The sequence below is a fragment of the Pelodiscus sinensis genome, chromosome 33 (assembly GCF_049634645.1).
Source record: "Pelodiscus sinensis isolate JC-2024 chromosome 33, ASM4963464v1, whole genome shotgun sequence".
In the NCBI taxonomy this organism is placed as follows: domain Eukaryota; kingdom Metazoa; phylum Chordata; order Testudines; family Trionychidae; genus Pelodiscus; species Pelodiscus sinensis.
The window spans coordinates 11361333-11388602 of NC_134743.1; the positions used below are offsets into that span (position 1 = coordinate 11361333).

A 27270-nucleotide genomic window follows, 5' to 3' on the forward strand; every position below is an offset into this window, starting at 1 on the left:
CAGTGCAGGTAACGCAGCCTGCTCCTGCTGCAGATCTCGCTGTTATGCACAAAGACCGACCACAGACACCGTCTGGTGACAGAGGCACTTGGCCAGGTTTATAGCTGTGTAGTCACAGATCTAGTGCCCTGGATTTGCGGTTACGCGTGCACCAACTCAAGTGCTCCAGGACGAGGAGCAATTCAGTCAGTAAGTCTCTGTTGTCCCTTCGGCCATGCAAAGTGGGTAAGGCCAGGCACCCCAATATTTATAGCCTAAAATAAACTTGTCTGGTTTCGGACATTTGTTTGCTCCCTCCCCTTGTACCTAGTACCTTGAACCGAAAAATATTAGAGGAGACACTGTTGAGCATCCACTGCGGATGCGCCCGGTGAGGCTAATCTTCGTGTTTTACCTCATCCCCGTTGCAGGGTTCCAGACCAAGGAGGATATCTACTGCCTCGCTTTAGCGAAGGCCCTGTACACTGTGCCCACGCCAGTGACTGCTGGGTTTTATGCACCATGGGGACATTGCAAAAACCTGCTCTTACACAAAATCAAGGGTGAGTACTGCCCCGGGGAACGTAAGACGGGGAAGGAACCTTGTGGGGATGGGGATTAGTGGATGACAACCATCTCCAAAGAGCCAGAGCCACCCGTACTCATTTGCCGATTATGCAATCGCATAGGGGACCTGAAAATTTGGAGCAGCACTGGGTTTTCATGTCCACTCCACCCACCTGCCTCTTCCTATCCATGGTCTGTGGCTCTGCTTCCTCCAGCAGCAGAAGTTCTAGAAGATCTAGTTAATTTACAAGTGACAAAGTCTGCTCGAGCTACTGGCAGAACATCGACGACATAGTAATGAAGCCATTTAACAGGCATTTGCCAACCTCTGCTAAATGTTTGCTGAATTTACTGTGAGAGTCGACAGGACCTTAGTTTAAAATGTGTTTGTTTATTAGTGTGTGGATGAGGGTTATAAAATCACATCGCTAAAAATTCAACATCCATCTGGGCTGCTGTTGGGCAGATGGGCACCAGTTTAATAGAACGGCGTAGGATCCCATCAATCCTAAGGATGGCTTTGCCAAGAGCTACCCATTCTTGATTGCTTCCCAGAAGGGAGGGATTGTGAAGCTGGAAGACCCTTCAGGAGGAGAGATTTAAGGCACTGCCAGGTACCTAACATATCTTCCTCTTTTATCTCAGAGAACATGGAAAACGAATCGAAGAAGAAAGACCAGGAGGAATTTCAGCGGACGCAGAAGATGCAGCGTGACAACACTGGCCGGGATCTACTCAAGCTCCTGTTACTCATGATCTTCTACCGGCCGGTCCTGACGGAGCAGCAGAAGTGGAGAAGGAACGTGAAACACGTCTTCATCCATTTCAGCGCCTGGGAGTACGCGGGCTGCGACCAGCTCTGGGCAGGCCTCATTACCACACTGTGCGACGGCATCGAAAGCCACTTTGGTCTCCTACCCATGAGCATTTACAGGACCATAGACAGGAAATGTAGCATCATCGAAAGACCAGGGGATCAGGAATGGGTTAGCAAGAAGTTCCTCTTCCTCCCGCTGTGGGTGGCTGTGATCCTTTTGATCATGGTAGCTATTGGGGTGGGTGGTCTCCTCCTAGTGTTTGGGATCCCCATCGGGGATGCCTCGGGAGACGCCATAGCTGTCGTGGAAGGCATTGGGGTGACGGCTGTCAGCGTCTCTGCAGCAGCTGCCATACGGCTCACTATCACAGTGGTACGAAACATTATCGTCACCCAGAAGAGCCAGCTGGAGAGACAGATGAACCAGACGGCTCTCAGCGCACAGCTGGGCTTCATGAGCTGCGTGAAAAGCGAAGTCAGGACAATCACTGGGTTCCTGCAGTACATGGAGATCTTCCAGCGGCGGAAGCTGCGGGTGGTGCTGGAGATCACCCACTTGGATACATGCAGCCCTGACAAGGTGGTGGGCGTCCTTGATGCCATGAACATCCTCCTCTCAGACGATGACGCCCCTTTCATCTCCATCCTGGCTGTTGACTCCAGCATCATTGTCGACTGCGTGGAAAGCTCCAAGTATATGAGAGGTATGGCCAACAACGGCTACGAGTTCTTAAACCGCATCGTCACCCTGCCCTTCTCTGTCCCTCGGATGGACTGCGACACCAAGCGGAGGCTGATCAGGAATATCATCGCGCGCAAGGAGCAGCTAGAGGCAGAGGTCGGCTTCCGGCAGGATGGCAAGATGGAAGCCAGCTCTGACTTCCTCAACATCTCTCGCTACCATTCGGCCAACCACGATGCCCAGAATCCAGTTGCAGAGGACAGCCAGATACCTCTCATGGTTGGAACCCCAGCGCTGGGAACCGGCAGCTGCGGGAAAGGTATCCGAGCCAAAGACCTCATTCAAGATGCTTTCGACTACCTCCTGGATGACGCCTTGAAGGAATTCATGACAGACAACGTGGTGCAGATGCGGCGCATCGTGAACACCGTCACCATCACCATCAGGCTGCTGGCGAGTAACATCCCCAAGGATGAAGTGTGTCCGAAGAAGGTGGTGGAATGGGTGCTCCTTGCCAACCAGTGGCCGTGCCGTCTGAGCTGGCTCTTGCAGTGCATCGAGGATGAGGAGCAGAGGAGTCGAATGGGCAGCTGCCATGGAAGCCCGCTCCGCCCCGACATGTCTCTGTGGGAGGTCTACGAGAAGTACATGGAAGAGCTGGACATGCTGAAAGGCCAGATGGAAAAGCTGCTGGAACTGGACCAGGATCCCGAGCTGTTCCACACTTTCCTGTGCGGCAGGTTTCGGGTGGAGGAGGCCCTCTTCTACCTCCCCTTCACGGTCAATTTGGACCCATCCCTGAAAAGACAGATGGAGCTGCAACGTGGCAGCCACAGACTGAAACGGACAAAGAAATTCGACAAGCTCAGCGCCTGCACTCTGCTGGGTATGACGGTGGAGGATGTCTGCCGAGAGGTGGGTCACCCTTGGGTTTCCTTCCTTCGAGCAGGGCCAGCTGTCGATAGAATGTCCATGCCTCTTCATCGCAAGAAGCATGTCATTCATGTGACAGCAGCTGCCCACAGATGATGGCTACAGGCAGAGCCATCTTTGCAAATCGTGGGGCCCTGAATAATTGAGGGCCCTTCTGCAGGATTGCCTGGGCCTTTTCCCCTCATGCAGCTTCTGCTGGAGGTCTGGTCGTTCCTACTACCTCCCTACCCCAAGCAGGGCTCAGGAACTAGAGCAGAGTTGCAGATCCTCTCTGCTTGCTAGCTTGCTGCTGCTGCTGATTTGAACCCCGTAGCAGATTTGAACCTAGGCCCTCTAGGAGTGTGTCTAAACTACATGGCTCCGTCGACGGAGCCATGTAGATGAGGCTGATTGGCAGAGGGAAATGAAGCTGCGATTTAAATAATCGTGGCTTCATTTAAATTCAAATGGCTGCCGCGCTCTGCCGACCAGCTGATGATCAGCTGTTTATCGGCAGATCGGGGCAGTCTGGACGCTTCCCCGTCGACGTGAAAGCCCTTTGTCGACCTCCCCGGTAAACCTCATCCCACGAGGCATCAGGGGGAGGTCGACAAAGGGCTTTCATGTCGACGGGAGCGTCCACACTGCCCCGATCTGCCGACAAACAGCTGATCATCAGCTGGTCGGCAGAGCGCGGCAGCCATTTAAATTTAAATGAAGCCGCGATTATTTAAATCGCGGCTTCATTTCCCTCTGCCGATCAGCCTCATCTACATGGCTCCATCGATGGAGCCATGTAGTTTAGACACACCCCTAGAGGCCTCGACAGCTGGAGCCATGAAGGCAGCTGGCTCCCAGCTTAGGATGTAGAGCTCCCTTGTTCTTATCTCTGGCTGTAAGAGGTCCAATTGCCACACGAAGGGACAGTGAACCACACACACTAGGTGTGTGGATTACACTGCCAGCTGAGAGGAGCACGTGGGGGAGGGCGAAGGGAAAAGCCCTGCAGCAGACAGGACAGAGCGTCCCCAGAGACGAACCGGCAGAGGCATATCCTCAGACATACAAGAACACATGGCTGCTGCATTGGGGAACTCAAAAATTTGGTGCCCAAATTTTCCGGTGCCCTATGCAGCTACATATTTCCCATGCGCCTAGGGACAGCCCTGACTATGGGCCCCAGAGCTGGGAGAAAACTGTCCCACATAACTGGTGCATAACTGGAGGGAGAGGAGCGAGAACTAGTGGGGGTAGGATGTTGAGGGGAACAGGCGGTGTGGGATGGGGGCTTTCGGGGAAGGCACAGTGTGGGTTTGAGGCCTCAGGAGTAGGGGGGGCACATGAGGGGGAATGGGCAGAGTGAGGATGAGGGGGAAAGGGTGATGGCCACAGTCCGGGTTCTGCTAGTTCCCCCACTTTCTGCTGCTCCTGACTCTTGGTTTGCACAAAACATTTCTTCTTGGAACAACTCGGTTCCTTGCAGCTCTTTCCTCCAACCCCGAAGCCATTGGCTGGCTCTCCCCGGGTTCATCCTTTACGCTCTGAAGTGACTTTGGTCGGTTTTAAGACTGGGAGACCCGTAGCTGTCTGTTATGCACTCCAGAGAGAAGAGAGGCAAAAACATAAATACTCTTGCTGGAGGCCTGCAGCGTAATACCCCTTATCCAGAATAACACACAAGAACCCTGAGGCTATGTCTACACTGCTAGCTTTTGCCTGCAGAGAGCATGCTATTTCCCCTGCCGTGCCAACTTGCTCAGCGGTGCCCCTAGCAGAATCCAAGCACACGGCAGTGGGGTGTGCAGGGTACCATACCTGGCCCCACAGCCGGCCGGCCCGCCTTGTTTGCTAGAATCTGAGCAAGCCCAGACAGGTTCCTCTCGGGAGCTATAGCGGACCCTTCCTAAAAACGTGTTTGGCGACATGTTCAGTAGATGCACGGCACTAACGGGTGCTCCCACTTCTCTTCCAGATGGACACAATCGGCTTGAAGGAGAAAAAACGTCCCGCTGTACAAACAGAGGCTCAGGGACCATAATCTCAACGGGCGCGCGCTGGTCTACAGTGACAACACTGAAATCAAAGAGGCCCTGCACATGAGTCTTGGCGAATGGACCCTCTTTAGCATCCATTTCCTTGGAGTGTTTCCCCCGGCGAATTTGGCCTCTTCTGTGGTGTCCCCCGTCCCGTTCCACGTCAGGCCAGAGGCTCTGAAGAACATGGTTGCCTTAAGAGAGACTGTGGCGAGAGGGAGCAAGCTCTCTCTGAACAGCTCCAGGGAAGATCTTTGGGAAAAGAGATAACTCTGAATCCTGAACACAGAGGTGAAAGTGCCCTGGTGCGCAGCTCCAGCAAGAACTGCAAAGACCTGGGCTGCAATAGGACAGTACCTGTGAGAAACTGTAAAGTTACTTTCACGGCCGCCTGTACAAAACCAGAAGCAAGATCGGGGCTTTCGCCCACAGTGTACCTCCCTGCGTCTCCAGTGACATCGCACGGATGAATCATAGAATCCTAGAGTTGGAAAAGACCTCAGGAGTCATCAAGTCCAGCCCTCTGCCCAAGGCAGGACCAATCCCAACTCAATCATCCCAGCCAGGGCTTTGTCAAACGGAGACTTAAACACCTCTAGGGATGGAGACTCCACCACCTCCCTAGGGAACCCAGCCCAGTGCTTCACCACCCTCCTAGGGAAATAGTTTTTCCTAATGTCCAACCTAGACCTCCCCCGCTGTAACCTGAGACCACTGTTCCGTGTTCTGCCATCCCTCACTACTGAGAACAGCCTCTCTCCATCCTCTTTGGAACCTCCCTTCAGGAAGTTGAAGGCTGCTATCAAATCCCCCCTCACTCTTTGCTTCTGCAGACTAAACAAACCCAAATCCCCCAGTTTCTCCTCATAGGTCATGTGCTCCAGACCCCGAATCATTTTGTTCAAGCTCCCCTGGACCCCCTCCAATGCGTCCCCATCCTTCCTGTAGTTGGGGGCCCAGAACTGGACACAATACTCCAGATGTGGCCTCACCAGAGCCGAATAAAGGGGAATAATCACTTCTCTGGATCTGCAGGCAATGCTCCTCCTAATGCCCCCTAATATGCCATTAGCCTTCTTGGCTACAAGGCCACCCTGTTGACTCATCTCCGGCTTCTCATCCACTGGAATCCCCAGGTCCTTTTCTGCTGAACTGCTGCTTAGCCAGTCGGTCCCCAGCCTGTAACAATGCTTGAAGCAATCAGATGACAAGAGAAGAATTAAGGATCCGGGGGGGGGGGGGGAGGAGGGGGGGACTGTACTGGGTCTGAGGGATTTGGGGCACATTCATGTCAACGGGGCTGGTGACAGACGTTGTCGGGCCCTGGGTAATGTATGGGAGGGGGTCGGCTCAAGACCCCCTCAAAGGGGCAAGGCTCTAGACCCCCTCAAAGGGGCAAAGCTAAAGGTAGGAGGGGCAAGGCTAGGGCCAATCAGGCCTTAGCGCCACCCACCTTGCACCAGACAGAGCTCTAGGATTGATTTCATTTGCCCGGGTCTCTGGCAGTGGCGGCTGCCATAATAGTCGATACAGTGACCCAGAGGCCTGGACCCTTTTAAATCATCAGCTCCCGAGACAACTGCCCCCTTTGCCTCTCCCCCTCCCCATCCGTGGCCCCTGTCTGTGGGGCTTCAGACCCTGGTGGTCAAAGGTGTGAAAGTAGAAAGAATTATACTGTAAGAAAAAGATGAATTGTGCTGTAATAACTGAATAAGTTGAAGGAATTCTGTTTGTCTTTTTAAGAGAAAGAAGAAAAGTATGTTAATGTTGATTGTAGGTATGCAGATCAAGGTGCTAGCCAATTTGGGCCTGAGTTTAACAGGAAAAGGAACATTAAGTGTTAGACAGGAAACAATTCCAGATAATCAGGGAGATATAGCCAGGAGATTGCTGTGTGCTTAATATTGAAATGAAGATACTTAACCACACTAATAATGTGAAGTTTTGCCACACCCTTTGATCTTGTTAACTTGGCCTTTTGACTGTATAAAATCAAGGGGTTTGAACCTTGTATGGCACTCACATTTTCTCCATGCATTTTAGCAAAGCTTTGCTGAAATAAACAGAGCAGTCTGCCAAATCTGTGAGTCCTGTCTGACTTTGACAATTTGGAGGTCCCACTGAGATGGCAACCGTCTTCGCTGAGGCTGTGTGATCCCTGACTGTTTTGCAGGATGACCGTGGTAGCCGGCACCTGGGCATTTGGCCCGAGCGGTCCTCCACCAGAACGGAAAGGTGCACAACCACAGCGAAGTCTACGCCATCGAACCTGTTGGTTCCTGCTCTGTTCTGGTAGGGATCCCGGGATCTAACATCAGGACTCTGGTCAGGTAATTATTTTGTCCGGACTGAGGACTGTCTTGTCTCTGTGTCTATCCGTCTTCCCTGTGGTGTGAGTGAGTCTGGGAGCCATCCCTGTCCAGGGACTGGCCGACCAAGGGGCTCCTGTCCCCGCGGTCTGTGTGACTGGAATCTGCACAATCGCAGCCGCACCGCACCTTGGATAAAATCCTTGGAGTGAACGCAAGGGCGATTGAGGCAGTAGCCTGTGGGCTTCTTTTGTGTGTTGCACTGGGCACCGCTCTGACGAACCCGAATTTCCTCCTTGTGTAATTGGTGTATGAAGTCCTCCTGTATGGGTAACTAGACGTCTAAGCAGGGATAGTTCCCTAAAGGGACCCTGGCTCAGTTTATATATTTTAGAAAGGGTCCGGACTCCTGTAAATTTCTGGAAAAATGATCTAGATTGACTCTGGGGGGGATCCCAAAACTCAGTGGCCACTGTTAGGATCTTGGAACAAAGACCAAGTGGACGTCTTAAAAGACAAACTTGGCCTTCCCAAAAACTAAATTGGCTAGAGGAGAGGTAGATTGCTTCATGCAGTGGTGGGACGAGGCAAATCTTAAATGAACTGAATCGAAGCTCGCCTCCCTTAAAAATTCTAATTATAAGAAAAAGCTTTATTGGAAACCTCCTCTCCCACCACCAGATCGAGCGCTTCCCTTTACCCCGTCCTCCAAGAAGACTCAGACCGGTCCTACTTGAAGCTATAAACCCTTGGCCCACACGGAGCTCCACTCGATTTTAAAAGGTTTTCCAAAGCCCCAGGAAAACCCTACCAAATTTGCAGAGAAATTTTGCTAGTGTGCAATGCCTATGAACCCTCTGAAGCAGAGCTCCTGCAACTGTGTAAGCTACTTATAACCCCGTAAACAGCAACAAAGAAAAAAAAAAAAAAAAACGGGCAACTATCACACAGACTGACTGATGGTTTTTTTTGTTTGTTTGGTTTTTTTGGGGGGTTTTTTGGGGTACAGCAACCAGGTAAAAATGGACAGGGCACCCTGGCGCATGTGTTTGTTAATAGCCTCTTATCTGCTATTAGCAGTATGTTAAAGCAAATAAGTGTTGGATGGGAGGCCAAGACCATGGACAAATTGCAAGCAGTGGCAGAGCATTGCCACTGCACTCTAAAAGGAAAGAGAAGCAGTCCTCACAAAAGTTGATAGCTCTGCAAATACAGCATTATTCAGGGCAGGGCAGACAGTACTGGGAACGGGGAGGGTACCAAGAATGGGGATAAGGTCGGAGAAGGGGTTGTGGCACCGGGTTTTTGGGATTTAGAGGTTTCAGCTCCGGTCATATCCACCCTGTGGGAACAAGGCATTATTGTCCCCTATTCCAGCCCCTGTAACACTCCTATCCTCCCAGTTCGAAAAGCTGATGGTAAATCATGGCGGTTTGTTCAGGATCTTCAAGCTATTAACTGCATTGTTGTACCCACCTTTCCTGTAATCCCTAACCCAGCAACCAATCTGGCTTCTATCCTGCCAGATGCAACTCATTTTACTGTTGTTGATTTGTGTTCTGCTTTCTTTTCTGTCCCGGTTCACCCTAAGTTCCAGTATCTTTTTGCCTTTTCTTACAAGGAGCAGCAGTATGCTTCCCAAGGGGTACACAGAAAGCCCGTCTTACTTTTCCCAAGCATTAGCCAAAGACCTTGTTAACCTGGTCTTCCCCTCTGGGTCCACATTGGTCCAATGTGTAAATGATCTACTCCTCTGTTCCCCTTCATTATCTGCCTCAGAAACTGACTCTTTAGTGCTTCTCACTGCCCCCCCCCCCACCTTAGGGTTACCTGACTACTGTAAGCCTTTACCCTTTTCTGCCACGAGCAATCTGGTTGTGCACTTGGGGTTCTTACTCAGGAGCATGGTGGCAAAAATCGTCCAGTAGCTTATTTCTCTGCCACCTTGGATCCTGTTGCCCAAGGTCTACCCCCCTGTCTGCGTGCTGTGGCTGCCGCGGCACGCCTAATTGAAATGTCTGAGTCCCTTGTCCTCCGCTCTCCTGTTTCTCTCATGGTCCCTCACTCTATAGATACTCTCCTGCTACAATGTAATACAGCTCACCTTTCCTCCGCCCGCCTCACTTTTACTGCTTTCGGCTTCGCATATCACCATAAAGTGCTGTTCTCAGTTGAACCCTGCCACTCTCCTTCCTCTGGCTAATGACGGTGAACCCCACGACTGCCTTGCAAGTGTCTCTGCTGTCACCGTCTCATGCCCCGACCTTTCTGATGTCCCTCTCTCTAACTCCGACCTTGTGTTATTCACTGACGGTTCCTGCTTTAGAGATAGCCAAGGTCGTCTCCTCGCAGGATACGCTGTGGTATCACTCTCTGAAACCCTAGAAGCTGCGCCTTTACCTTCTGTGACCTCAGCACAAGTCGCTGAACTAGTTGCCCTAACCCGCACTTGCTTTCTGGCTGAGGGACGCTCCGCCAGCATTTATACTGATTCTCGATATGCTTTTGGGGTTGTACATGACTTTGGCACCCTCTGGCAAGCTCGGGGTTTCCTTACCTCTGCTGGTACCCCTATCAAGAATGGCCCCTACATTGCTGCTCTCCTGTATGCACTCCCATCTGCATTAGCTATTGTTAAGTGCCCTGGTCACTCCACAGCAGATACTGATGTTGCTAAGGGTAATGCTGCCATAGAACCTTCCCCAGGTGCGTTTCTCGGTTCCCTTTCTGTTTCTGTACCACCGCAGTCCCTTTCTAAAGTCACCCTGCTCCAAGACTCTGCCTCAGAAACAGAAAAAGACTCCTGGGTCGCCCGGGGTTGCTCTCTACACCCTGATTCCCTTTGGCTCCCCCTTATTGGTGCCTTTGTGGCCCCCTTTTCGCTCTACCCAGCTCTGGCCGCCCTGCTACACGGCGTTTCGCATGTCGGAAAGGAGGGTATGATCTCTGCTGTAACTAAGGCAGAATGGTGGGCCCCCCATTTCAGCTCTTTTGCAGCTCACCACTGTGCCGCCTGTACCACTTGCCAAAGCTACAATGTTGGCAAACCTGTAAAGGTAGCTCAAGGGTTCTGGGGCCTGCCCCAAGCACTGTTCTTGCATTGGCAGCTTGATTTTGTACAAATGCCTGTGTGTCAACTATATGAATTTATTTGGGTTATGGTATGCTTATTTTCGGGTTGGATTGAAGTCTTTCCTTGTCGCAAAGCTGATTCGCTGTCTGTTGCCAAATGTTTGTTAAATCATATTATGCCTGCCAAAGAAACTCCTGCCACTCTGTCCAGTGACCGGGGTACACGTTTTACTGAACAACTTGTTCAGCACCTGGATCGTGTGTTACATGTCACACACCTGCTGCACTGTCCCTACCATCCCAAAGACATAAAGTAAGTCCTTTTGAAATTGTTTATGTGAACAATGGCTACCATTACTCCAGTCTCAGACTTGAACTTGACTCACAGTACACTCCTTCAGTACTGCAAGGGACTAATGCAAGCTGTAAGTCACTTCCATTCACAGGTTCGAGCCGCCTGGCCGACGGAACCCACCTCGGATGCCTGCCACACTCTCGAGACAGGTGATTGGGTCTACGTACGACACCACCAACGAAAACACGCCATGGAACCCCGGTGGAAGGGCCTGCATCAGGTGCTGTTCACTGCCCAGATGGCTGTTAAGTTATCCGGCATCACAGCATGGATACAGGCTTCGCAGTGTAAGAAGGCACCATCCCCAGCGGACCAATCATCACCTCAGGACCATGCAGAGTCAATTTTGACTCCAGAAGAAGACGTAGAGGAACAGCCTGCAATACCTTACAACCTACGTTCGCGTAAGGATTGCCTGAAGCAGATGAGGACCAAAAGCAAGGCCCAAGAAGAAGCAGTAGTGAGCCTAGCGCCTGCTGCCTGGTGGACATAAAACCGTAACTGCGGTTCCCTCAGTGGAGGTTGTCAGAACCAAAAGGGTCTTGCCTCCAACATGTGCCTCTGGTGGGGCCTGTTCCTCGGCCACTGGTGTCTTAAGATCTGGGGAATCCACAATGACAATGACAATTCTTTTATCCACCAGCAAGTATGGATCGCTCAGACCCTTAATATCTCTAATTGCTGGGTCTGCAGCCACATTCCATCCCACTCACAAGCTGGTTCCTGTCTTGGCAATCCCACTTAATTCCCCAGGCCTCACCCGTTTAACAAGACATGGAACAGTAATGACACTTGGGAAGCAGTGGGAATAATTGTGGGAATAAATGTATCTAAACGGATAAGTGTGGAGGAGAAAAAAGGTCACTGGTGTTTGGTGTGTAATGGGACGGGGCTGAATCTGGGGAGGAGCAGTTGTCTCCAGCATATTGTAACATCAGTACAATCTTTAATGCCATGCAAATAACACCACTCCCCGTAAGGAGAATCACCGTGTGCCCTTCGGGGGATATTACTCCTCCTTTGTAGACACCTATATGGCAAAGGGGTGCAACCGACCCTTCCCGGCTTTGATAGGGCATCATTGGGTCTGTGGAACAAAGGCCTATACCACATTACCAGTTAACTGGTCAGGTATCTGTTATCCCGCCCAACTCTTCCCACAATTCCGAGTGTTAGAGTCCTTCCCATGAGAACGCCTCCGTAATTTTAGGCGAAAAAGAAGGGACTTGTCGGATGCCCAATGGTATGTGAATCACATAAGCCCTTTAACTTGGGAAGAGGCTATTGGTGGTTCCTTTGACCCACTTGGGGGAGTAATACATCATGCAAAAAGGCTTCTGAGGTTACAAACAGTAGTTAAAATCATGGAAAATGAAACTGGAAAAAGTTTAAGGGCCCTGGCCAAAGAAACAGGAGCGATCAGACAAGTGGTCCTCCAAAACCGTCAGGCATTGGATATAGTGCTGGCAGCAAAAGGAGGGACCTGTGCTCTCATTGGCAAAGAATGTTGTGTATATATACCAGTCAACACCAATGATAGAATAGATCGCGCTAGCTACTTAAAAAAGATTGCATACCTTTCCAACGAAGAGCCAAGTTCCCTGTGAAAATGGCTAAGTAACTTGTCCAATTTCTCTGGCATAGGAAACTGGTTGTTTCAGGAAGCCCTGACTATCCTATTTGGAATCTTAATAATTTTTGTATGTTTTCAGTTAATCTCCTGTTGTATCCAAAACTGTGCAAGACATGTCACAGACATGTCCCCTCACCAGAGTGCTAATCTGATGCTTTTAAATATCACTAATGAACAAAAAGACAAAGAACGGTTAATGCAAGGAACCCAGTAATTGTTGGTCATAGGCGAGGCTTGACCAAAAGGAGGGATTGTGAAAGTAGAAAGAATTATACTGTAGGAGAAAGATGAATTGTACTGTAATAATTGAATAAGTTGAAGGAATTCTGTTTGTCTTTTAAGAAGAAGAAGAAAAGTATGTTAATGTTGATTGTAGGTATGCAGATCAAGGTGCTAGCCAATTTGGGCCTGAGTTTAACAGGAAGAGAAACATTAGGTGTTAGACAGAAAGCAATTCTAGATAATCAGGGAGATATAGCCAGGAGATTGCTGTGTGCTTGATATTGAAATGAAGATACTTAACCACACTAATAATGTGAAGTTTTGCCACACCCTTTGATCTTGTTAACTTGGCCTTTTGACTGTATAAAATCAAGGGGTTTGAACCTTGTATGGTACTCACATTTTCTGAATGCATTTTAGCAAAGCTTTGCTGAAATAAACAGAGCAGTCTGCCAAATCTGTGAGTCCTGTCTGACTTTGACACTTCCCAGGGTGCCCTGGTGGCCACTCCAGCCTCAACCAAGATCACTCCTCTCCTTCCTCCCTCCCCGGAGCCTTTAGGGGTTGGCTCTGGCCACAGTGTCTGTGCCAGTTCCAAGCCTGCCAGGCCAGAGCCAGCAGTCACTACCCCTGATCCAGTGGCCCCCAAACATGAGCCAGCAAAGACTGGCAGCCAGCCCTCCACCACTCGCCAGGAGCAGTCTGCCAGCTCCCAGGAGCCTGACAGGGGCTGGAGAAGGCGGGCACCTTCCTGGTCCAGGGTGGAGATCATGGACCTTATTCAGGTTTGGGGGGATTGCCCCCAATGTCCATGATCTCTGCACTAGAGAGAGGAATGCGGCCGTCAATGGCAGGATAGCTGCCAGCGTGGCACTAAAGGCCACATGTGAACCCAGGAGCAAGTTTGCATGAAAATCAAGTTGGTCTGGAGAGCCCCCCAACCCTGAGCCTTGACCTTCCCCTCCCCTTTCTTCCCCTTGCTTCCTCCCCCCAAGTTTTCCCCCTTCCCTCTCCCCCCCCTCTCTTCTCCTCTCTCCCGCCTCCTTTCCCCAGTCTCACCAGAGTTTCATTCTCCCCCCTCTCCCCCGGGGTTTTGTTAAATAAAGATAGTTTGTGTTCATGAAAATACGTGTATTTTATTTGACATCAGGAAGGGGGCTGAGGGAGAGGTAAGTGGAAGGACGTGAGGGAGGAATGAGGCACAAGCCCCCAGTGGGGCAGACCAGAGAGGCTCTGAGGGCTCCTCAGGATGGAAGCTCTCCCGCAGAGCCTCCTGGATACTGACAGCCCCCTGATGGACCTCTCAGATGGCAGCCTGCAGAAAGTTCAGACAGGTCCGCAGCAACGCGTCCACGAAAAGCACCAGAGTGCCCAGGGGCAGCTCTGGCTTCACGTTGCAGAGTGCTGTGATGTCCCGAGTGAAGGCAACCAGAGCACACAGAGACAAAATGGTTTCCTGTCCCTCATGGAGGTAGGCAAGCAAGCAGGGAAACCTGAGAACTGGCTGTCCAAGGGGGTGCCTTTAAGCACAGGCCTCAGACAGCCTCAGGCAGCAGCCACACAAAGTAACTCCTGACCTGATGCCCTGCCGGACCTGATTCTGTCCGGCCTTAAATGCGATTCACCGTCCACTCAGTGTGGACGCGCTATTTCGAAATAGCAAAACGCTATTTCAAAATGCATTTTGTGTGTAGACGCGCTATTTCGAAATAAGATATTTTGAAATAATGCTGTAGTGTAGACATACTCTGAAAGAAGAAATCAGGCCCCTGAGTAATTGAAACAGATACTTCAAAGAGTTTAATTGGAAACATGTGCACAGTAAATACAAACACTATATTATTTACAGGGGAGGGTTATTTACAGGTGACTGTTTGTGAGACACAGCATGGCCAGCACCTGAGAAATAAACTTAAAGAGTCATCAGCATTTGTACAATGCCCCTTAATAAATATAATAATATGGGTTGGGATTAAGCTGCTGGATATGGAATGGAAAACAATCTCCAAAACAGGAAACACCACAAGATTAGGGGAACTCCTATTACCTAATATAGTGAATTATCAGAAAGTGTCAATTCAACAGGGGAAAACACTGATCCCCTTCCCATATTCAGCCATCACAGGAAGATTCTCTCCCCATTGAGAACCACAGACAATGATATCCCAGACCCCCTCAGCCTTTTACCCTCCTTTGCTAACTGTTGTCTGGTGACTCCTCATAGGCCCAGAACCCAGGAGGGCAAGAGTAAAGTGCTGAGAGAGACTAGAAACCTAACTATTCAGGAAACTTTTTCTATGAGGTGGAGGATCATAGCCTCTAAATTTGGAGGACGAATGATATCTGCTGAGTACCTTCTTTGAAGGGCAGAGTGTTCTGAACTCCCAATATCATCAGAGGGAGTTTGAGGACACTCAGCAACTTATGAGACTGGACAATACAAGCACAGTTAAAGGCCCTGGATATCTAAAGGAAATCACCAAAATCCACAGTTAGATGCTTAAATGCCAATTAAAGCCACCCTTAGTGAATTCCCCCGGCATGTGGAATCCCCTAAGTAGTATAAGGGCCCTACCATCAATCAAACGTTAGCCCTGCCCCCTGATCCCGGAAGTCCCGCCCCCTGACCGCCAGAATTCCCTTCTCCCCTGTCACCAGAAGTCCGGCCACTGGATGGTAGTACATCCGGGTCAAGAGGGACAGCTGACCGGGTGTCATGTGACCCCCGTTAGGCCCGTCCCCTGTCACCGGAAGTCCTGCCTTTGGGGGTAATACATCCGGGGTCAAGAGGGGCAGGTGACCGGAAGTAAGGAGTGTCATGTGACCCCTCTAAGGATTCGCCCCACCTCCCTCAACCAATCAGGAAGGGTTTTTCCCCTGTAGGACCGCCCCGCGAACCGCTTTAACCAAGCGGGTGGGCAGTTCTGGGACCGGATGACCCGCCCAGCAGTGGGTTGTGTGACCCCTCTAAGAACTTGCCCCGCCTCCCTCCACCAATCAGGAGGGGGTTTTTCCCTGTAGGACCGCCCCGCGAACCCCTTTGACCAATCGGGGGGCAGTTTTGGGACCGGATGACCCACCCAGCAGTGGGTTGTGTGACCCCTCTAAGAACTCGCCCTGCCTCCCTCTACCAATTAGGAGGGGTTTTTTCCCTGTAGGACCGCCCCACAAATCGCTTTGACCAATCCGGGGAGTGCAGTTCCGGGACCCGTTGACCAGACCGGAGACGGGTCGTGTGACCCCTCTAAGAGCTTCCCGTGACACCCTTTGCCAATCAGAGCATAGCACTTCCCCGTAAGTTCTAGCGCCACACAAAAGAGGCCATCTTGTTCCAAGAGCGCGTGTTTCAGAGAGCGTGCAAACGCTGCGCGGAATCATGGCTTCTTTCACCAACTTTGTTTTGGTGCCGAGAAGAAAGCGCTACATCAGCGACAGTTCCGAGGAGGAAGGAGAAGTTGAAGGGAGCCCTTTGACCCACCCGCTGATGGATACACCAATATCTGACACCGAAACCCAACCGCTCACGATGCAGCCAGACAAGCTAGATAGCCTGGAGGAAGAAGGTGCCCATGGCTCCCAGGAGTCGGACAAGACGCATGGAAAAGAAGCCAAATAGGTAAATGAAAGATCGAAGTTGGGGCATCATGGGGTTAGGAATCCGGGATTTTGTAAACTTTAAAAAAAAAATGACCAGAGCGTCTTACATTATTTCTTTCTGGCAATCTTTTGACAGCTTGACGATGCCTTTCTAGCTGACCGTCAGACCCAGGACAGCATTGCATCGGACGAGGAAGACGAACCGGGCCCACCTTGTTTTTGCTCAACACCGATACAAAGCATTGAAGAGAACGCCTAGGATGACGGCCATGAAGAATTCAGGAGGTGGCTGTGCATTGACCTAGTTGAGCCAGTGCCACATCATAAGCGTAAAAAAGTTATGCGCTCTATTGTACGCGTTGGTGTTTATACCGTCCTTAGTCACTGTCTTAGGGAAAAGCTTTTTGAGCACTGTGAGGGTTGTGTCATAAATGCGCCAGCCCAGCGGTACCATGACTGTTTGACTTGGACTCCAGAGGGTATAAACTGCAAGCTCCAGGGCCTATGTGCTGAACTGTGTTTGGAAATCTTATTAAATACTGTTATTGCCGTAGGTCCGTGGTCCCCAACACGGTGCCCACGGGTGCTATGGCGCCCGCAGGGGCATTTGCATGCACCCGCCAGGTGCTCGGGGCTGACCTGGCCCTGGGCACATAGCGCGTGGCGCTTGCACGGGGGGGCGCGCCGGCCCCGGGCGCGCGGCGCTTGGCAGGGGGAGTGCCGGCCTCGGGCGCGCGGCGCTTGGCGGGGGGAGCGCCGGCCCCGGCCCCGGGCGCGTGGCGCTTGCGGGGGGAGCGCCGGCCCCGGGCGCGCGGCGCTTGGCGGAGATGAGCATTACTATGGGGTTCTGGATGTGAAAAAGTTGTTCGGAGCGAAAAATTATTGTGAGTTTTGCCACACAGTATACAGTCATGACCACTCTTGCAGGTATTGTTGCCGCCTCTGCTTGAGCGGAACGTGCTCAGACAGCGTGGGCGTGCCGCTGCGGTGTCCTAGCTGTATCTTGGAACAAGATGGCCTCTTTTGTGTGGCGCTAGAACTTATGGGGAAGTGCTATGCTCTGATTGACAGAGGGTGTCACGGGAAGCTCTTAGAGGGGTCACACGACCAGCTTCCGGTCTGGTCAACGGGTCCCAGAACTGCACCCCCCGAATGGTCAAAGCGATTTGTGGGGCGGTCCTACAGGGAAAAAAACCCTCCTGATTGGTAGAGGGAGGCAGGGTGAGTTCTTAGAGGGGTCACACGACCCACTTCTGGGCGGGTCATCCGTTCCCGGAACTGCCCCCCGATTGGTCAAAGCAGTTCACGAGGCGGTCCTACAGGGAAAAAACTCCTCCTGATTGGTGGAGGGAGGCGGGTTGAGTTCTTAGAGGGGTCACACGACCCACTTCTGGGCGGGTCATCCGTTCCCGGAACTGCCCCCCGATTGGTCAAAGCGGTTCGCGGGGCGTTCCTACGGGGAAAGCCCTTCCTGATTGGTAGAGGGAGGAGGGGCAAGTCCTTAGAGGGGTCACATGACACCCCTTACTTCCGGTCACCTGCCCCTCTTTACCCCGGATGTATTACCCCCAAGGGCGGGACTTCCGGTGACAGGGGACGGGCCTAACCGGGGTCACATGACATCCTTTTTTACTTCCGGTCACCTGTCCCTCTCGACCCGGATGTACTACCCTCCAGGGGCGGGACTGCCAGTGACAAGGGAGAAGGGACTTCCGGGGAGTCGGGGGGGGGGGACTTCCAGGGTCAGGGGGCGGGGCTAATGTTTGATTGACGGTAGGGCCCTTATACTACTCCCCTACCCCATAGACAGCTAGCAGATATAGCGTTCAGTCTAGCTTCCCACCCAAGTATATGATGTGCAAGCTGGAAACAGAAGCAGGAGCTCTTTCTTCTATTTGTCTGTGCTTCATTCCCCGAGCACTCATCCAGGTCAGATGTCTCTTAGGACCTGAGTTGCCACCAGCTGGACAATGGGACTTGGGTCATTCTGTAGGACCTGGAGAGCTGGAATTACAGAGAATATGACTCACTTTTCATATAGTCACCTATGCCTGCAGTAGCTGGAGATTTAGTACCAGTGAGTACCAAGCTCCAGAAGCTCTCTGTACAAACAAAGCTTTAGGTTCCTCCATTGGGATCCTTCCAAGCTCCAAACTGAGATGGAGGAGGGGGGAGAGGGGAGACCCTGACCCTACCAGAAACTCATCCAATTGGAAGGTGCTCCATTGACTCAATAGCTTCTGCTTTTAAGTTATTTTACATCTCCTGACAGAAATAAATCTGATGGTGTGGAGTTTGGGGTAGCAAAAAGTGGCTCCCAGGGAGCCGATGGAGCCCAAAGAGTGGATCACACAGGTTGGGAAGAGGCATTGCCAGGGTAGCCAGGAGATGCACTGACTTATATCACACTGGCTGCAGTTTCCTCCAGGTACGTCTACACCGCAAAGTTAATTCAAAATAACAGCTGTTCTTTTGAATTCACTTTATTAGCATCTATACATGCAAACCGCTATTTCGAAATTAATTCGAAATAGCAGAGCGCTTAATTCAAATTTGGTAAACCTCATTCTACGAGGAGTAACACCAAATTTGAAATAGCTATTTCAAATTAAGTGCTGTGTAGACAATTAATTCAAAATAGGGGGCCTCCAGCCCTTCCCAGGGAGCCCTGGTGGCCACTCTGGGCACAACCAGGAAAACTTCCTCTCCTCTCCCCCTGGCCCCAGAGCCATTAAAGGGATAGACCCTGGCCCGTGCCAGATCCAAGCCTACCAGCCAAGAGCCAGCAGTGGCCACCGGGGCCCCTGAGCCAGTAGCCACAAAACGTGAGCCAGCAAGGCACTGGCAGCCAACCCTCCACTGCTCCTCAGGAGCAGTCTGCCAGCACCCAGGAGCCTGACAGGGGCTGGAGAAGGCGGGTGCCTTCCTGGTCCAGGGTGGAGATCATGGACCTTATTCAGGTTTGGGAGGGATGCCCCAGCATCCATGATCTCCGCACTAGACAGAGGAACACGGCCGTCAATGGCAGGATAGCTGCCAGCCTGGCCACCAAAGGCCACATGCGAACCCAGGAGCAGGTTTGCATGACAATCAAGTTGGTGCGGTGAGACCCCCAACCTTGGGCCCTGATCTTCCCTTCCCCCTTCTTCCCTTTGCTTCTCCCTTCCAACTTCCTCCTCCCAGGTTTCACCCTCCCCTCTCCCACCCACTCTATTCCTCTCTCCCACCTCCTTTTCCCAGTCTCCCCAGAGGTTCACCCTGTTGTTCAATAAACCCAGTTTCTATTTTTGAACATACATGTCTTTTATTTGACATCAGGAAGGGAGGCTAGGGAGGAGTAAGTAGATGGACGTGAGGGAGGAATGGGGCACGAGCCCCCGGTGGGGAGGACCGGGGTGGCTCTGAGGGCTCCTCGGGGTGGACACTCTCCTGCAGGGCCTCCTGGATCCTGACAGCCCCCCGATGGACTCCCCGGACGGTAGCCTGCAGCAAGTGCAGCTGGGCTGATGGCAACAACCCTACGAGACGCACCGGTGTGCCCAGGGGCAGCTCTGGCTCCATGTGGCCGAGTGCTGTGGTGTCCCGAGTGCAGGCACTCAGGGCACTCCAAGACAGGACTGCTTTGCTCTCCCTCATCGGGGTAGACAAGCGAGCGGGGAACCCTGAGAACTGTCTGTTCGGGGTGGGGGTAGGGTCCCGTGAAGCACGGAGCTCAGTTAGCCTGAGGCAGCAGCCCCACACACTATGTCCTAACCTGATGCCCTGCCAGCACTGGTTCCGGCCAGCCTGAACTTCGGTTCAGGGTCCACTCAGTGTGGACGCGCTATTTCAAAAGAACAAAATGCTATTTTGAAATAGGTTTTGTGTATAGATGCATAATTCGAATTAGCTTAATTCAAATTAACTATTTCGAATTAAGTTAACTTGAATTAACGCTATAGTGTAGACGTACCTCTTTCAGAGCAGACTAAAGCTGAATCTGTCCTTTGATGTGTGGCTGATGCACTTCACACCTGTGGTATCAGTTACTGCTTGCTTGTCAGCTAAATTTCTTTATTTTATAACTCACTAATGAATAGGATTTCACCTGTATTTGTTACTTACAGGTCAACAGATGTTCCATGTCCAGCCATTTCATATTCTTGGTGTCCGTATGTTCCAGGATGATGCCTAAATAAGCAGTGTAAAATAAACATCAATAAAAAACCTTCTCTTGTTAAGTGCAAGGTGATAACATTGGCCCTTTGGCTTCTATTGTGGGTCTAAGGTGAGCTGTAGGCAAGAAAATACTAGAAAAGTTTAGCGTCCACACTGAAGAGAAAAAAATTAAGAATGTTTACATAAAACCTCATTTGCTTTAAACAATCTATGTTCCTCTTGCCACTGCTGTCAGTTAGTGGAGATATACTAGGATAGTGTATTAATCTAGTGGTGTGAACAAAGGGCTGGGGCCAGGAATAAGTGCGTACTAAGCAAGGATCTCACATGGATAAATTAATTAGGCCACAATGCTTGCCTGGCTTGCATGGGTGTGCTAAGGAAAGGATGGCACAGGGCCAAAGGGGAGGAATCTAGTGCTTCCTGGGCAAGGCAATCAGGAACCTGCAACAGCAGGCACTGTGTGGCGGTGGCCTGCCTACCTCCCAGTGATGAAGCACCAGTAAGGAACAGTCAACAACACTGAGCTTAGGTCTATAGTTTGAGTCCACACTAACTCTGACTACTAAAAATAGAGTGCAGGTCAGATGACAGAAGCAGTCGGAGGAGCTAGCCACCTTGAGAACAGACTTTTGGGTTTGGATGGGATCATCCTTGGAATAGTTAACCCCTCCTGCTACTCCTGCCACAGCTACTCTATTTTTAGCACACTAGTTTGATCGGAGAATAAACATACCCTACGTGACAGTGTGCCAGCCTCTGCTACTAAATGACTGCGCCATCTCAAAGCATTCTATTGCAAATTACAAATTCCTCCTAACACCACACTGGAGAAGTAGGAGAACATTAACATCTCCATTTATGCATGAGAAGTCACAGCACGGAGAGATTAATAGTAGCTCAGTGCTGCACACAGGGACTTTTTCTGTCTACCTCAAAGGGAATACCAAAAGGGACACGGCACACTTTCTCTCACCAGCTAACTTGGCTGCAACTGCCCGGATCTCTTCCCAGCTGCTGCAGAAGTATGTGATGGTGCTTTTGTAAAAGTTCTCCAGTAGCTCAGCCTTCTCTTTGGCCTAGAGAAAATCAGGGACACATGAGCTCTCTCTGGCTAGAAATGCCCTTTGACTGCCAACACATGCCTTTACAAACCACAAGTAAACAGTCTGTGTTCCTCTTGCCACTGCTGTCAGTTATTGGACTCACTCAGACTTTTTTTTTAATTTAAACAAGTAAATAAAAGAAAGGACAGGAGGCTGTGTAGAAGTGGGGAAAGTGGGAATCTATGGCAGATTTACATTCCTCTCACCCTCAGTCCTGTATCCCACTCTAATAGGGTACGTCTACACTACAACGTTAATTCGAACTAACTTAGTTCGAATTACTTAATTCGAACTAACTTAGTTCGAATTACTTAATTCGAACTAAGCTAATTAAAACTAACGGATGTAGACTAAAAAACTAGTTCGAATTAGCGTTTTACTAATTCGAATTAGCATGTCCACATTAAGTGGACCCTGAACCGGGCTTAAGGATGGCCGGAAGCAGTGCCGGCAGGACATCAGAGGAGGACTAAGAGCGTGGAGATGCTGTCTCAGGCTAGCCGAGGGCTGTGCTTAAAGGGTCCCAACCCCCACGCCGGACAGACAGTTCTCAGGGGTGCCCCGCTTGCAAAGCAGTCTTGGCTTGGAGTGCCCGGAGTGCCCACACTGGGCACATCACAGCACTTGGCCATCAGACCGGCTGCACTTGCCGCAGCCTGCCATCTGGGGAGATGGGGCAATTGGGGGGCTGCAGGAGAGCTTCCACCACAAAAGCCCGCAGAGCCAGCCCAGTCCTCCCCATCGGGGGCGCGTACCCCATTCCGCCCTCAACTCCTTCCACTTACCCTTCCCTAGCCCCTCTTCTTGATGTACAAAATAAAGGACAATTGTGTTCAAAAATGGAATCTGTCTTTATTGAACAAAACTGGGGGAGACTGGGAAAAGGGGGTGGGAGAGGGGAAGAGAGAGGGTGGCAGAGGGGAGGGCAACTAAAATGATCAGGGGTTGGGAACAGGTCTCATATGAAGAGAGGCTAAAGAGACTGGGACTTTTCAGCTTAGAAAAGAGGAGACGGAGGGGGGACAGGATAGAGGTCTCTAAAACCAGGAGTTGGGTGGAGAGGGTGCATACAGAAAAGTTCTTCATTAGTTCCCATAAAGAAGGACTAGAGGACACCAAAGGAAAGGAATGGGTAACAGGCTTCAAACTAGTAACAGAAAGTTGTTCTTCACAAAGCACAGAGTCAACCTGTGGAACTCCTTGCTGCAGGAGGCTGTGAAGGCTACAACTAGAACAGAGTTTAAAGGGAAGTGAGATCAAGCCATGGAGGTTGGGTCCATGGACTGGTATTAGCCAGGGGGTAGGAGTGGTGTCCCTGCCCAAAGTTTGTGGAAGGCTGGAGAGGGATGGCACGAGACAAATGGCTTGGTCACTGGCTTCGGTCCATCCCCTCCAGGGTCCCTAGGGTTGGCCGCTGTCAGCAGACAGGCTACTCGGATAGATGAACCTTTGTTCTGACCCAGGATGGCCATTGTAAGCTCAGGGCTCAGGGTCGGGGGTCTCAGTGGACCACCTTGATTTTCATGCAAACCTGCTCCTGGGTGGCCAGGCTGGCAGCTCTCCTGCCCTAGCCGGCCACCTTCCTGTGCCTAGTGCGGAGATCGTGGACGAGGTCCACGATGTCCGCACTAGCCCAGGAGGGAGCCCGCCTTTTGCGGTCCCGGGCAAGCTCCCAGGACCCGCCAGCCTGGTCCCGGGAAGAGGGGGAGGACTGGGGGGCATCGGGTGGGTGGCTCGATCCGCACCAGGTGCAGGGTCTGCCTGCTGGGTGCTGGCAGGCTTGCACCTGGCATGGGCACCGTAGCCATCCCGTGCCCCTTTAAGGGGTCCGGGGCCGGGAGGGGGGCATACGAGTTTCCCTGGTGTTGGCCGGAGTGGCCACCAGGGAAACCTGGGGGGGGCTAGCCTCCCACTAGTTCGCATTAAGGGGCTACACAGCCCTTAATTCGAACTAGTAAGTTTGAACTAGGCTTAATCCTCGTGGAATGAGGATTACCTAGTTCGAACTAAGCGCTCCGTTAGTTCGAATTAAATTCAAACTAACGGAGCGCTAGTGTAGCGCCTATGAAAGTTAGTTCGAACTAACGTCCGTTAGTTCAAACTAACTTTGTAGCGTAGACATACCCATAGATACTTCCATTGCCCATCACACATTCCCCCTGCTTCTACACCACAAGCCTATGCTGTCAATAATCTCTCATAATTCTATAGGTCACTCACAAGGTGTCTGCAGATATCCATCTGGAGCTCCTCAGGGTTCAGCTCGGTTCTCCAACTAAGATGCTCATTAAGTATAGTTTGGAGCCTCTTCAGTCCCAAAAATGGGGCACAGAGATGAAATGTAGCTCTGCACTCCTGAAAAAGAGGGTTGCACCATTGAATTGTTCCATAACACGTATTGTGCTCATTCAAATGGAACTCATGTCCTTGACTGCTCATCTACCCGAAGAATAAAAGGGATTCCCCTGAAGTAATAGACAGAAAATATGCCAGCATGACTTTAATAGGGGGAAAGGGATTCTACTTCTGGAGTATTGCATCCAATTCTGGGCACCCCATTACTTAAAAAATGTTGATACATTGGAGAAAGTCCAACGGAGGGCAACAAAAATGATTAGGAGGCTGGAACACATGATTTACAAGGAGAGGCTGAGGGATTTGGGATTATTTAGTCTTCAGAAGAGAAGAGTGAGGGGAGCTTTGATAGAAGGCTTTAACTACCTGAAGGGGGATTTCAAAGAGGATGGAGAGAGGCTGTTCTCAGTGGTACTAGATGACTGAATGAGGAGCAATGGTCTCAAGTTACAGTGGGGGAGGTCTAGGTTGGATAGTCGGAAAAACTATTTTACTAGGAAGGTGGTGAAGCACTGGAATGGGTTACCTAGGGAGGCAACGGAACCTCTAAATCTAGAGTTTTCAAGTCCTAGCTTGACAAAGCCCTGGCTGGGATTGTTTAGTTGAGGCTGGTCCTGTTTTGGGCAGGAGGTTGGACTCAGTGACCTCCTGAGGTCTCCTCCAAACCTATGGTTCTATGATTTTATAATACTGAAAACTGGAGATAGCAGCAATGTTTTTTCAGAACGGATGTAGCTATGAAAGCTGCTTCACTAGGCATAGCTGTGGTCTTTCCTCTGTTGTGGGGAGGCAGGAACGTGGGGTGCAGAGATAGGCAGGAATGAACTCTTGGGATCAGACCCATGACCTATCCTGAACTCCAGTGAGACAACCCTGGCTGCTAAGGACCAGCCTGTCTGGGATTAACTCAAAAGGAGGGCAATGAACTGAGGGAAGAATTTAGGTCTCCACTGCGGGAAGGAATAGCAGAGCTCCCCTGGCATCAGGAGGAAGATTCTTTTTGCTTAGTAATTAAGTCACTGTCATTCTTACCATTGAAACCTCAGGGCTTGGATCTTGCAGGTGCATAAGAAGCGTGACCCAGCTCTGTCTAACCTGCTTGGCAAAATAGTCCTTCCATTTTCTCTTTGCAGAGCCGGCCAGGATACCAAACAGGACAAAGGCCAATGCACGAAGAGTGTTGTCCTCCTATAGCCAAGAAAGCCACACAGGTTGGTAACGAAGAGATAACCACATCATGTATCTAGCACAGCTGTCTCTTCTACATTAGGGTAGAGTGATTCCAACGACAGAAGTTTAAAAGAACTGGAATTAATCAAGTTTGGGCCAAATGTGTTGATTCATCAAAATACTTTGAAGACAGTTCAATTTTGACAAAATTCTTCCAGAAGCCAAGTAGGGGTACTTGGTCAGCTTCTTGGTGACCCATCTAGCAGGCTGACTGGGATCTTGGGCTTCCTGGCCCTCACCTTCAGAACAGCCTGTCTGGCAGGCTGACAAGGAGCCAGGAAATGTGCACCCTGGCACCTCTAATTCCCAGTGTTTCCAGGTTCCCTGTCTCCAGCATAGTCTGCCAGTAGACTGCCCTCAGGCAAGGCTCCCAGTAGAGCTGGGTTGAGAATAGTATTACTGTTTCACAAAGAGTTTTGAAATTTGGGCTGGGGGGTGTGTCCCCCAAATAGGAACAAAACCAAAATTTGAAATCTCAAACTTCTCTGCAAAATGGAATAATTTCAACCATCTGACATAAAAATCGTATGGAGCAGGCCCAAAACAGTCTATTACACCCTGTATGCCCATTTTCCTTGTTATGCAGCTACCTAATCTAGTATTCATACTTCCTTTGCCATTCTCATTGGAAATAAAGATGAACAGAAGGGTGAGACTGAAGGAGCAGGGATGGCATCCTCATTTTCTTAATTCTCTGCTCCTCCATAAAACACATCTCTTCCCTAAGGCCTAAAATCACTTCATTCTGACATGAACAATGCCCAGTGAGGACACATCATGCATTGTAAATGGAGCCTCATCAATGTCAGCTGAACTGGGGTTGAAGGCTTCTGTTCACGTACATTATCGAAGTACTTCCGGATCTGTGTGGTGAGGTCTCTGAAGGAAGAACCTATGTCCTTCCCTTTCAGCTCCTTTAGGACTTTGGCCAGTGCCTTCATGCTTTCGACGACTTCAGAACTGAAAGTGTCTTCTAAAGTCCTGATCAGTGCCTCCAGAAGAAACTTCTTGTACTTTTTCACCTGTTCAGACGTATGACATTAAAAAACACTTTCCACTAACCACATTTCTAATATGTTTTTTTAGCAATTATGAAGCAGTGGGAATTTCATCTGCCCCCTAGTGACCTATAGCTATATTTTACATCAGGTACTAGCTACAATAAGCCAAACTCTGTGCCATATTACACCTATGTAACCCTATTAGATTTCTAATTACTTAGATTTGAAGGCCAAAAGGGACTATTGTGATCATTCAGTCTGACCTCCTTCACAACACAGAACCTCCCCAAAATAATGTCTGTTTGACTAGAGCACCTCTTTTAGAAAAACAGCCCATCTTGTTTTTAAAGTTGCTACTGATAGAGACCCCACCACAACCCTTGGTAAATGGTTCCAATGATTAAAATTACCATTAAAATGTATGCCTTACTAGCAGTCTGAATTAGTTTAGCTTCATTCCCCACCCCCCCCCCCATTGAATCTAAAGGCACATTTTCTAGCCCTTTGAAAATTCTTGTGACTCTTCTCCAATTTATCAGCATCCTTCTTGAATTGCAGGCATGATCCTGACATAGTATTCTAGCAGTTCTCACACCAGTGCCATAAGCAGAGGTAAAATAACTTCTTTATTCTTATTCAGAATCCCTCTGTCTATGCCTCCGAGGATCACCTCAGCTCTTTTGGTCACAGCTTTGTACTGGGCGCTTACGTTCAGCTGATTATCTATCATGATTTGAGTTTTTTAGTGTCTCTGTTTCCTGGAATAGAATCTCTCATCTTGGAAATAAAGCCTACACTCTTCATTCCTGGGAGTATACATTTACATATGATCATATTAAGTCCATATTGTTTCCTTATGCCCAGCTTACCAAGGGAACAAACCTGCTGTGTATTGACTGCAAAGAGGTTACAGGGGTATGAGAGAGCAGAAGTTGGCCTAGTGCATTGTGCATGGCCTCTGTAAATCCTGAGCAATTGTTTCCTTTAGTTTCTCTAGTTATGCTGCATTGTATTCAGTATTCTATCTTACCTTCTCAGGTGCCCCATAGACTAAATTGCCTAGGCCTCTTACAGCCATTTGACGGACAATGCTGTTATTGTCCCGTGACCTTTCTTCTAATATATGTAAGACAGACTTAAGGGTCTTCTTCTCCCTGAGTATGGGATCAGTCATTAGCTGAAATAAAATCAACATGTCCATTAGCACTAATCTGTTCATTAAGATAGCGAATATAATTTGAG

At 50.2% G+C, this 27270-nt stretch overlaps 2 protein-coding genes across 2 annotated transcripts in view; both read left to right on the forward strand.

The window, feature by feature from the left end:
- LOC142823382 (maestro heat-like repeat-containing protein family member 7) overlaps positions 1-27270 on the forward strand; it is a 1101711-nt gene that overhangs the window by 1002135 nt on the left and 72306 nt on the right. The gene's annotated exons all lie outside the window — the stretch shown is intronic.
- LOC142823334 (NTPase KAP family P-loop domain-containing protein 1-like) lies at positions 362-27168 on the forward strand. The gene is made up of 3 exons (XM_075914265.1): positions 362-542; positions 1192-1736; positions 27163-27168. The coding sequence occupies exons 1-3, from the start codon at positions 362-364 to the stop codon at positions 27166-27168; spliced, it is 732 nt and encodes a 243-aa protein (XP_075770380.1).